This window comes from Martes martes (assembly GCF_963455335.1).
Source record: "Martes martes genome assembly, chromosome: 6".
NCBI classification, from domain to species: domain Eukaryota; kingdom Metazoa; phylum Chordata; class Mammalia; order Carnivora; family Mustelidae; genus Martes; species Martes martes.
In genome coordinates this window covers 3491334-3504289 of record NC_137893.1, presented here as the reverse complement: position 1 = coordinate 3504289, position 12956 = coordinate 3491334, and the positions used below count along the sequence as shown (strand labels likewise).

The window sequence follows — 12956 nt, the reverse complement described above, 5'->3', positions numbered from 1 at the left end:
ACTCTCGCCCAGCTCTCAGCAAGGTTCACGGCTTCAAGTCCCCTGGGCCCCCCCTCAGGCACTTTCCTGCCCAGCCCGACACCCCGCAGCCCGGCTCTGTCTCTCCGGTGTCCATCACCGTGACCCTGGCGGGTGCTACCTCCTTCCTGTGTTTATTGCCTCCACTGCGCCACATGGACGGAAACACTGCGATGGGAGACGTTCTGGTTAGTTTCTTCCCTGAGGAGCCCAGATGCGGGTCAACCACTATGGTGACAGACGGTCGATGTGTGATCAGAAAACTGTAGCAGACTGCCCAGCTATGCTGCTTTGTTTTGACGGGTTTCGGAGTAGATTCCAAGCCCCCCGTGGAGCTTACCATGGGGCTTCACCTCCCGACGCCGAGATCAAGACCTGAGCTGAGACCAAGAGCCAAACGCTTGGCCCGCTGAGCCCCCAGGCATCCCCGGATATGCCGCTTTTAACAAGGCATTTCACACAGTACTTCACATCATTATTATCGGTGAAATTCTCATGGGTAGCTCTGCCTTATTTATTTAATAAACTGAAAAGGGACACAGGAAAAGAACTGGCAAAATTACTCGAATATGCAGCTTCAAAAATGAAACAGAATGTTAGGTAAAGGAGGGTAAGACGGAGGCTTTCCTTGGAGTGTTAGGATGGTCTGAAACCAGGTCAAACAGAGCTTAAATAAACACACAGTCCTATGGTTAAATGTGTTCTTAAAAATCTGTTGACAAAGGAGTTTTTTTGGTTTTCCTCACGTAACTGAGTTACTGACTTTTCCTTCTGAATCTCCTTTGAGAACCTTCCATGTCTTCTCCATGGGACAACTGGTGTGTCCAAAGTTGAGTGCTCAGACCCTTCCTCTCCACAAACTCCCGAAATGATGCTGTCCCACCCCATGGCATCGACTGCACGTACACACCCAAACACACCCACATCCCTGGCTGTGGCCCTTCCGCTTGGCTCGACAGTGCACACGCCTGCTTTCCAAACATCTCCAGTCTGATGTCTGAGAACTCCAATCTCGCTTGTCCAAGACCAACCGACGGAGCTCCCAGCCTCGCTCCCCCACATTCATCCTGCTGTCGCCCCCACAGTCGTAAACAGAAACTTCCTTGGGCCAGGTGCTCAGACCAAACAAGCTGTGAGTCATTACTAATCCCTGCCGCCTCACCACCACAGACAACGTGAGCCCTTCCTTCTCAGTACACCTGACTCTGATCACACTTTGCCATCGCAGCCCTCACTCCGGTGTCCTCCCCTCCCGGCCTGCACACCCTGGACTAGCACAGGCCGTCTGCATCAGCGCTGACCCCCCCTCTTCCACTCCAACCCCATCGCTCGCCGCCCACCATTACTCAGTCTGCTCTAGACACGCTGGTCTACCTCAGGGCCTTTGTAGCAGCTGTCTCCTCCTTCTGGATGGTTTTTTAATTCCCTTAGGTCCCTGCTCAAATGTCAGCGTATCAAATAAACCCCTCCAGCGGCCCTAGTGTAGAAGAAGCCAGTAAGTGCACTCCGGACCCCCCACCACTCTCTAGCTTACTCAGCTTGATTTTTCTATGTATTTATCAGAACTTAGCATTACCTGATATGCATAAATCAAACATTTTTTCAACTGTCTCCACCACGCCCTCCTCCACAGTGTGCCCTCCTCCATGCACACTGGGGGAACCGGAATCTGTTTGGCTCACACTATATCCCCAGCACATAGGACGAGGTCCGGCACACAAACCTCAGGTAAGGAAGAAGACAGGGAGAGAAAAAGGGACAGAGGAGAGGAAGAGGAAGAGAGGGGATGGGTACAGACTTAACTGACTTGACGTCACGTAAAAAAAAAAAAAAAAAAATCTTACTTTCTAAAGGATTAGTAACCAGAAATGTATAATTTCTTGAAAAAGTGAGTTCTCCCTTCAAACTGTATTGAGATGCACTGTTTCCAAGCAGTTTCCCATCCTCCCCCATATTGTCAGGGTCAGGCCACCATGGGTCTGCAATGTCATTTCACAGCTGCTACCTGCTAAAAATGTACTGATATAGACACGTGGTCCAGAGAATGTCTAAGTAGATGCGAGGGAGGCATTTTGGGGAAAATGTTTTAAAAGTAGGTGCGCTTCACTGGGAAGAGAGAACGTAACCCCTCTATTCAGAGAGCTCTCATGTGGAGTATGGGGAATAGTTCTGTTCTTGTTTTGTTTTCTTTTTTTTTTTTTTTTGAGTTGCTACAAAAATCAAGAAAAGTATTAATTAAAAAAAAAAAAAGGGGGGGGCGCCTGGGTGGCTCAGTGGGTTGAGCCGCTGCCTTCAGCTCAGGTCATGATCTCGGGGTCCTGGGATCGAGCCCCACGTCGGGCTCTCTGCTCGGCGGGGAGCCTGCTTCTCTCTCTCTCTCTCTCTGCCTGCCTCTGTGCCTACTTGTGATCTGTCAAATAAATAAATAAAATCTTTAAAAAAAATAAAAAAGGAAAAACCCATACTAACAGATGACAGTCAAGGAGAGGTGGTTTGGCTCTAAATGGGAAAGTGTCTCACAAAACTTAGAACGGTCTGTGGGTGCAACAGCCGCCCTCATAAGGAGCATGACTTTTGACAACGGATGTTCCCAAACAAGCCCTCCCTACCAAAAGGCTGCACTATGCATTTCTAAACCCTTTTTAAAAATATATATATAAAGATTTTATTTATTTATTTGAGAGAGAGAGAGATCACGAGCAAGGGGAGCGGCAGGCAAAGAGAGAGGGGGGGAAGCAGGCTCCCTGCTGAGCAGAGAGCCCAATGCGGGGCTCGATCCCAGGACCCTGAGATCATGACCTGAGCTGAAGGCGAGGCTTAACCCACCGAGCCACCCAGATGCCCGCATTTCTAAACCTTAATTTTAATTTAAAACAACAGTGTACTGTTATAGAAAGCAAATTCTGAATATCCATCAGAAACCCTGATGATATGGGTTATATTGAGAATAAACCATTTTAAAGATCTTGGCAACTGATACTACCCTAGTATCTATTCTAGTATTATCTATTATGTGTCTATTCTATTCTATTCTCAGCTCATAAATTAGTACTTCTCAACTGGAGATAGACTTTCTCAACATGAGGCACAAAATAAGAGAACCTTACAAAATAACAGCAAAGAATGATCTCTGTATAGTTTTGTCATCATTTCTAACGGCCTTAAAAATAGTCTGTGGTGCTGTCTGAGCCCACCTCTCCCCTCTCTTCAGCCAGAAAGAAGGCGCTGGCGTACCAAGAATGACGTGACAATGTCATCCGAATCTGACCCGTCTGGCAGTGATATTTTGTATAACTAAAGTATACAGAAATGCATTCAGTAAAATAAAAAGTCCACTCCTCGTCTATACAACTGTTCTACCCAAATATAACCTAGTTTATATTTAAAGGAGTGAGATGCAGTCACAAAATCAGTTATAATACTGGCACAAAATCTTTGTATGTGGAGACTCCGGAGGCGAAGAAAGTGGGTTCTGGCCGACAGGTGAACAGAATTAACGTACTGACCGAAGGCAGGCCTCAGAAGTACAGTTCCACCCTTCGTCGGCAACAGGACAGAATGTCAGGAAAACACAGATTGCTTAGAACTACCTCTTTGGGGCATTTCTTTCCCCATCTCCTTCAAAAACAACAACAAAATCTAAAGTTTCTTCAGGACTGTGAATGTTAAGTTGAGGTTAGGCATCTCTTGTAGTTTGGGTTACACAACAACAGGGACCATGGGCGAGGAAACTGTAGATTTCTGCCCACCCCCTTGATATATAAAGTGCACGGTGCTACTGCAGAGCTCTGAGATGGCAGACTGCTGATCTCAACACCCCCAGGCCTCGGGACTCTGCCTGCAAACTGATTATTTTCAATATTCCACATTTAAGATCTTTATTGTATACAAAATATATAATTAGAAGATTGATCATATGTAATTCATTATAACTTTGCATTACTATGCATAGTTTGCTAAATGCTTTTAGTACTCACGACCCATAGGTTTTTAAGTTTGGTAAGCCTCTTAAAGTTAACACTACGTAATTTCTCTTGGACAGGAAAACAGTGCGTTTCTATTTCTAAAAGTACCGAGGAATGCCCCGTCTCGAATATATAAGCAGTCACCTTCCGTTCGCCCACAAACAAGGTGCTTGAACTCAAAGGCAGAGGAAAGCCGCTTGCAGGGGGAGCGTGAGGCAGAGGCTTCCGCTACCTGCCGCCACACGGAGAGGGCTTGTGTCGGTGTAAGAGAAGCTAGAAATCCAGTCTTTTACACGCAGGCTCTCAATTTCTAACGTTGGCAGCTCATTCAGAAAACCTCATAAGCACGTGCAGTGCAGACAAACAGCAGCTGCGAGCTGTACTCACTTTGGGGGCCCCCAATCTGCAACGGCTCTCCCTACCGACTTTCCTCCCTACTAATGAGGGACGCTCTGGGGCAGACACTCAGGCTTTGCCATTCTTTTTCCAATACTTTAACATGTGAGAGCACTGAGAAAACACAGGAACGTTACTTATTTCCTACACTATGGTGACAGAAATTACATTCTCATTACTTACCCTGCTGACTTCCTTAGGGGCCGACTCATCTGGTGAAGGAAAAGGAAGGGAAAAACACAATTAGAAACTTTAAGTAGGTTCTGAGACACAGAATATGTCATATTCACTCTCAGCAAACTAGAAGGCTGCTTTGCTATGTTTCCTCTCACAAAATCAAAGAATTTGGCTTTACACATCTATCAACGAAAGGTTAAACAGAAGAGTTAGATGCACAACAAAGTTTGGAGGGAAACGAAATACCACAGCAATTCCCAGGCCACTTCCAGGATCGCCTTGTGAGACGTTCTGAAGTGGTAGCACCTGCAAATGATACTGTACACGACCCAACCACACGCCTCTCACAGTGCCCGAGAACATCTGTGCTGCTGGGGTTAACTGCAGCATTTCTTACCTGCTGGAGTAACACAGGACCGTGCACAGCACCCGGGCCGAGGCACAAAGGACACCACAGGGCAGCTTTGTCCCACGGGTCCTGGGCGTCGGGGGCCCTCCTGTACTAGAGTGTCAGCAGCGTTTCCCATAAAGCAAGACCGACGGAGGGATGGATGGACAGCATGCCTAGGTGCGGCCCTCTGAGAGGCTCTCCCCTGCCGCCGGCCACATGACAACAGCATGCCCACGTGACCAACAGGGTACAAGAAACAAACTGGCCAGGACTCCATTCTAGGTCACCGGTTCGGACCCAAAGTATATTGATGCGGCCCTTTCAGACAGCGGCTGGGCTGGGCCTCTCCAGAGCCCTCGCTGGGAAGCAGCCTTTAATTAATCCTACCACTATCCTGTGTCTTCCTGATCAATCAAATCCTGTCTGACTACCACCATTAGTGTATACTTAACATGCCCCAAACCTCGTGGATTCTGTGTTCCGCCAAAGCACAGTCTAATTTATCTCGACACTGACAAAAACATGTCTGTCCCACACGTTCAAACAGGGCTGGGATGCTCCTTCCTCTTTCAATATCCTTGTTAACTAACCTGCTTAGGCCTGTTGTTTTCTCTTTGCTAATCTTTCTCCAATTCGTTGCTTCCCACCATTTCGACACCTAACACCAAATCTAATGCCAAATCAACCAGCAGCCTCCAAACTGTCGCTGAATCAGTATCTGCCCCAGCAAGCATGCCACACACACGTGTGTACACACACACACACACACACACACACACACATCTACCCCATCCCTCCAATGCTCCAGAACCTAAAGGAAACTAGATTTCCATGCTAGCTCAAATAAGTGACTTTACCTGGAGCGTTTTAGAAATTACCAAGCTTGGGACTATTGGAGAAGAGACGTTCAATAAATAGTCCCTACCTGGGGGCATTATTGTATTGTTCCCAAGTGACTTCAGTACCACATCCCATTCCCTGGAATGTCCCTGAGGAAGAGCACTTAACTTTGCCTTCCATACTGAAGTCACATCATAGCAGAGTTTCCTCTACTCCTCAATTCCCAACCCCTAGCCTCTCCCCAACTGCCCCCAGAGATGGGACTATGCGATTTAGGCATTACAACAAATGTATGAGCAGATCCTAAAGTTGTGGAGACTTACATGTTCTTAACTGTTTTCTAAGAAATGCAGTGAGCATGGTCACATGTCCCAGCGGATTAAGAAACACATAATGAGAAGCAGTTGTACGAGGTTTCCTCTCAGGACTGACTGGCGTTTGAGCCTGTGGCATTTCGGAACCTCCCAGTGTCCAGAGCCACCCCGAGATCTGAATGTTGGCTTAAGGGAAGAATCTGAACGTCCAGGCATCGATAAATTCATGTGCCCTTCGCTTTTTCCCTCAGTTTTGCTTGACGCTTCTCAAATCAAACTTGAGTGTCTGTAAGATACCCTTGCAGTATCTTTCTGCATACCCGAGGTGTACTTACTATGTGATCCTCCAAGGGATTTTTCCCCCCGATTAGCTGTTCTTCCCAAGGCTTTTAAAAATCATTAAAATGATGTTGAGATTGAAGATGCTCTCTTCTTTCTCTTCTCTTCTTTTACATTTCTCTTTAACAGTCACAGACATTCTCTCTCTGAAATTAGTTTATGTTTTCTCGTTTAATCATCCCACTAATCCCACTAGAATGTTAGCTCCGTGAGAACAAGGAGACACACCCAGCACATAATGATCCCGTAGTATATATATTTGTTGAACAAACAAATGTTAATTGAACCCCTAAAGCTGCATAAAAATTAGTGTCTGCTGTTGTGAACATTTTTGTTACTAATTTGATGCTCATGAATTATGCAAAACCTTGCATCCATGGTGATTTCTTACTTTGCCGCGATCCCCAACGCCTTCCATTTGAGAGGAAGCTTTACTGCTGAGCTGTGTGAAATGTGGTTGAACAGTTCAGTCCTGAGTGTGTGCTGGAAGCACGGCGACCTTCCCGTCACGGGTTCTTAGAAGAAGACGTTCTAAGCCCTGGGCTCTTACTCTGGAATTGCCAGACGATTTGCCAGGAATTACGAACTGCATGAGGGGGCTGGGATGAACTTTCTGCTCTGTTATTTTGAAAATGTCTTCGTGGAAAAAACTTTTTCAGAATCAAATTATATTGTCAGGATATTCTTTAAGTCAAAAATAAGTCCTTAAAAATCCTTAAAACTGTGTATATATTTGTACTTTTATTTTTGTGGTCACTTTTGACAGTACTTTGAGTATGAAATGGGATTTCAGGAATGACTCCAAATATAATTAGAAACTAAGGGAACTTACACTTTGATGGCTGATTTGAAGTTCCGTGGCTGCTTACATGTTCTTCTTTACTTGGTGTTTACTTTTGGCTTTATTACTCTATGTTCCGAGAATGCATTGTGAACAATTTCTACTTTTTAAATTGATCAATCATTTCCTTAAGTTTAACATACATTTTTACTACATCTTTCCATGGACAAGCTTTTCAGTGCTCATTCTGTAGGATAGGAAGAGAAGTTCAAGATTTTTGAAAGTGAAGATACTGATACTGTGCATCCAAAGAAAAGGCACAGTGATTAGAAGTGACAGACACTGGTGATCTCTGGACGGACTTTGCTGTGCCTCTGCCCTGTAAGACTGCCCATTCACTTCACCTTGTGGGGTTTGCAGGTATTCTAGTATTTCTAAATAGAGCATATCTGTCTTCTCATCATGGAAAATACTTATTTTACATGAAAATTAACATATACAGTTGACCATTGAACAACATGGGTTTGACCTGAACGGTCCACTTCTATGTGGATTTTTTGGACAAATATACTATAGTGCTATAATGCATTTTTTCTTATGCTTTTCTTAATATTTTCCAAACCCTAGTTTAGATTATTGTGGGGCTACAAAATGTGTTAATCTATGTTTATGCTACTAGTAAGTTTTCTTCTGGTCAACAGTAGGCTCTTAGCAGCTAAGTTTGGGGAGTCAAGTTACATGCAGGTCTTCAACGGGTGGTGCTAGTGGAGGACAGGTCAGCACCCCTAAGCCCCGCAGTGTTCAAGGGTCAACTCTACTCCCAAGGGGCTCCACGCAGCCTGTTTCAGCCACCCCCGCACTCTGCAGGAGCTGCGGAGCTTGTCTACAGACAGCCGTCTTCTTCCAACAGCGTGCTCTTAACGACTCAATCCCCAAATATTTAACAAATATGTAATATGTGCCAGATTCTGAATAATTGCCCCAGTTGGCGGGATCAGACTGAAGGGAAGGACTTCTCTATCGTGGCTTTGAGAGAACCACAAGATACTGACTGACAGGCCCTAGTGGGTGCAATCACCAGGGGAGTCGACCTGAAATCAGCTGACCTTGAAGTCTCCTTTCCCTAGGGGCCCCTGCGCATGTGAGAGGTAATTTCTCTATTAAAGCTAATTTTACGAGGTAAAACTAAAAACACTTCAAAAAAGCATGGAGGAAAGGTAGCAAGATGTCACTAGGATATTACTTTTATGCCACTGTATTAATACACTGTTACGTAAAATGAAAACTCCGGAAAGCTCTTCTATTTCCTACCAAAAAATAAACAAATTCCTTTGTTTAGGATTTAAGTTTTCACAGTTTGGTTCTGCCCTATTTTTCCAACTGGAATATGCAGCACATGGGACTCCCCACTCCAGTAGGCTCCAGTTCTAGAGCCTCGAACATGTTTTGCTGACTCTTAACTCAAAATCTTTGTACCTTCAAACAACAATTATGGAGTACCTGCTCAGTGCCTGGCACTATTCTGGGTGCCTACAATGTATCTCGAACAAAAGAAAAAGACAATAATCGCTGTCCTCACAAAGCTTTATTCTAAAGGCAGAAGGGAGTCCACAAACATGCTAGGACACTAAACTGTACAGCAAGTTCCCAGTGGTAAGTGCCTGAAAGTGGGACACAAAGTGGTGTAGGTTGGGGAGCCTCAGACAGCAATGCGGGAAGTGGTGGTCAGAGCAGGCCTGATCCAGGGGGTGAGCTATGAAAGCAGCTCCCTGAGGGAAGCACACTCCAGGCAGAAGGATTAGTCTGAGCAGAGACCAGAGACTTGAGTGTCCCTGCTGTTTTTTGCCAAGGTTGATCCGTTGTCCCCCTTTTCAGGAATTAGCTCAGCCTGCCTTCTACCCGTGCGGCCCTCTCAAAGGCATGTGGCCTGCATCCTTTCCTCTCATATACTGCTCTCTGGTTGGGAAAGCAGAACGCTGTAGGAAAAAGGTGAAGTGTAGAGTCCATACAGATTTATTTTCAAATCCCAGCTTCACTGACAAGCCATACCTGGGTTCCTTGACCGCTCCAGACTCGAAATACTGTTACTTAGAGGAGGAGGTCTGGTCAGCCGGCGTTAGGGGCGAACAAGACAGTGTATGCAGAACTCTTGCACACAGCGAGCTGTCAGCAGACTCGTTTTGTTTCTCCCTATTCCATGTGGCATGAATTACGTTCTGCCTTCTGCTCACAGGGAGACACATGAGGGTGACTTAACTTCCTGATGCAACAGAAGTTCTTGCAGACAAGAGACAACCTCTAACAGTTCTCTTCCATTACTGAACAAAAAGCCACTCCAAAAGAGACTCCTGAGTGATGAAGACTCAGCTAAGGCGGCTACTGTGTGCAGAGCCTTTTTCTACAGACATCAACAGAGTGGGAAACACTAGAAGCCTGTCACTTCCGCCCGCGTTCTAAACCTTCTTAGTGTTACTTGTAAGCATACCAATCGCTTTGTTTTCTTCTCTCTCTTAATTTTTTAACATTAAAACCAGACAGTAATGGGAGAACAGAAGCCGTGTCATCAAGAACTTCAGCCCCAGATGAGTTGGTCTGTGCCAGTAAACCCTCTACTTTGCAGTCACTAATGGGGAAAAAAGAAAGAAACTATACATTGCTTGGTAACGGAAAGGTATAAAGAACTATATACTTGTGACATTCTTGGTCAGAAAAAAAGGGGGAGAGGATATATATAAGTTCACAAGCCAAATCATAAAACAGGCAAAGCTGTTATTTTTTCCCTGAAGGACTATTATGATTTCTAATAACTCGGAGAATCACGTTTTCTAGCATATGCTATTGTAGCCTATTCTTTTGTACTTAATTCTATATAAACAGAATAAGACCATTCCTAGTGAGAGTTAGTCCATGAAGCCTTCCAATTCCATCCATGAAAAGTGATGGCTGAAAATGGCATAGTGAGAATGGCAGGTACTTTTCTGTACATATAGAATGTAATAATCTACAAAGTAGTTTCTTTATATTTTGTAGATATGAGGATTAGGAATATACATGGTAGGTACGTGCTGTATATTAAATATGGTATAGTTTCTGTCTTACAGCTAACAGAAAATAACATATATATATGTTGGATTTCACTTATCGAGCCCATAGAAGCAAAGCTGAGAAAAGGTATCATGATGCAGTCACCACATTTTTTTCTTGTTTTGTACATATTGTAGAAATTATTATCTATCTCTAAGTGGCCTGGAACTGTGTTGAGCCTATGATTCAGCTCTGAGTCCTAATCCTTATTTGGATTGTCATCATGCTTGTGAGCAAAGGTAACTAACTTTAAAGTTCACCATGAGAAAAACCTGAGCAAACCATGCCAGACAGGCTCGTATATATCCACATTTTAAGTCGATTTTGATTTCTCAGTTGATACTGTATGGGCTGCTAAAATATGTAAACAATTCTGTCACCCTGACAGGAGAAACTGGAGTTATTGAATGTAAGCTCTGGGAACATTTAGGAAATGATGCAGTCTTCACATGGAAAATTCTGTATTTAACAATGCCTTCCAAAATTCATAGTTGCAAGTGGTTATTTGGAAACCGCTAAGAAATTTTAGGAATTATAAATAAAAAATTACTGAGCTTCCCTAAAACTCTTATAGTGCTGATGCATTTTGGGAAAGCTCTTTCGTATGTTGCTTCAACACTGAGGATGAGGGAAAATGAGAGATCCAGAGCTTACCTGTCTTATTTATAAAAACGATAAACAAAGAAGGGCTTAGTATCAAAGTCTGTATGGCCTGGGAGTTTTCTGAGGATGGAAACTGTCCTGAATGTACCGTTCATCTCCCAATTCCCAAAATTCTCTGGAGAACATGAGATTTCATGAAATTTGGCCGATCACACACTACGTCAGCAGAGATCGTAACTGAAAATAGGATAAGATCCTGGCACTGAAGAAATTATGAACCTTAAGAACTCAGAAAAAGTTTAAATTTTACTGACTCACATTTTGAATTGCAGTGACAATAATATTAATAAATAAGTTGGAAACGTGTTGCCAAAGTTTTCAGTTGTCTCTTCACTTTTAAAACTGTAGTTACGATACACTTTGGTCTGCTGTAGCCTACCTACTACTAACTTCAATTTCACATCTCTGCACTTGTTACTTGTTAAAATCTCTTTAAAGGAAAAAATAAAGTAAGGACTTTCTTCTGTTTCTACCAAGTCACTTCCTGTTTACTCCGCCCGTCCTGCAGAATGTCAAGCGTGCAGTAGATGGGAGTTCAGACCTCTGCTCTTCTCTTTAGTTTGCACGTACAAGGAAAACAGCAAGATGTGTAAAGAGTATCGCTTTATTTTAAAAAAAAAAAAAAAGTTCTCAACGTCTGAAGAAAGATGAGGATTGTGGGTGCTTCCCTTTCTGTTTCAGACCAGCTGACTGGGCAGCACAGAGAACCTGCCCCGGGATAGAGTCTGCTTAGGCCCATGGGAGCAAAGTGGTCTCAGCAGAGCGTGGCCGCATGTGAGCGAGGCTGGCCCTGTGTGCGGTGCCCTTCCGTCACAGAACTGCCTATTCTCCAGGAATATGCTCACTTCTAGAGGACATACGTTTTATTTAGTGTTGATACCATCTAAAGGAATAAAGCAAACCAGGCAGATGCTTAGTGTTCCTTAGACACTAACACAAAATACTAGAACTGAAAAAAGAATTTAATTGTCCACAATTTCCAACTGGCTCTTTGTCGTTACCACAATTCTCCTCTTTCAACATTTCTGGTATGGGTTAAGAAATGACAACATCTAGATAATTCTGTATTAGAAGACTTTTTAGTTTAAAAGTAATGGCAGTTTACAACGGTGAACCTTTGAACGCTTACTTTCCCTTTGTCTGAAGTTTCATATGGGTAACATTCCCTACAGTATGGAAAGAACATGGCACTTCTGCTCACGAAGGGTTAGCTGCCACAGAACTGTCTTCCAGTCATTAACAAGTGGAAAACCAGACAAAAAATGTGAAGCAAAAGCTATTAGACATTGGTCACCAGGCTGTTCGACGCTGTAACCCCAGAGATAAAACATGTGAAAAGAACTCTGATGCTCATTCAGGATAAAAACTCACAGCAAATTAGGAATTCAAGGGGATTTCGTTACCCCGAAAAGGGTATCTGTGAGAAACCTACGGGTGCCCCCACACCTGAAGGTGAAGGAGTAAATTCTTCCCTCTAAGATGCGGAACAAGAGACGAATACTTACTCTCACCTTTCCCATTCAACATTGTACCAGAGGTTCCAGCCAGCAAAACAAGACAAAAACATGTGTGGGGTCTGTGAGTGTGTATCCACCGATCTATACACACATATAAACTTACCAGTTAAGTAAAATTATGTTATATATAATATAAGTATTATGTATATGGTATAGACTGGATTGGAAAGAAAAAAAATAACACTATTCACAGATGACATGATTACTCAGGTAGGAAGTCCTATAGAATTTACCAAAACAACAACAACAACAACAAAAACAACAACAAAACACTAGAATGCATAAGTGAATTTAGTAAGGTTGTAAGATGCATGACCAGAAAAATTCAAGCACCACAGAGAAGTATCCTGTTATGAGATTAAGCAAATGATCAAGAAAAGCCAAGTCAATTCTGAAAATGACAGAAGTTGTAGAAGTTACACTAAGTTACACAACGAGTTTCTACAGGGACATCAGTCAAAGCTGGTGGAA

General features: G+C 43.7%; 1 protein-coding gene across 1 annotated transcript in view; it reads right to left on the bottom strand.

The window, feature by feature from the left end:
• Positions 1-12956, bottom strand: part of PDE10A (phosphodiesterase 10A) — a gene marked incomplete at its 5' end in the record, with an annotated part of 286161 nt that overhangs the window by 106487 nt on the left and 166718 nt on the right. Inside the window, one exon of the mRNA XM_080806394.1 lies at positions 4563-4591. Coding sequence (XP_080662520.1) covers positions 4563-4591 — 29 coding nt within the window. The remainder of the gene's footprint in view (positions 1-4562; positions 4592-12956) is intronic.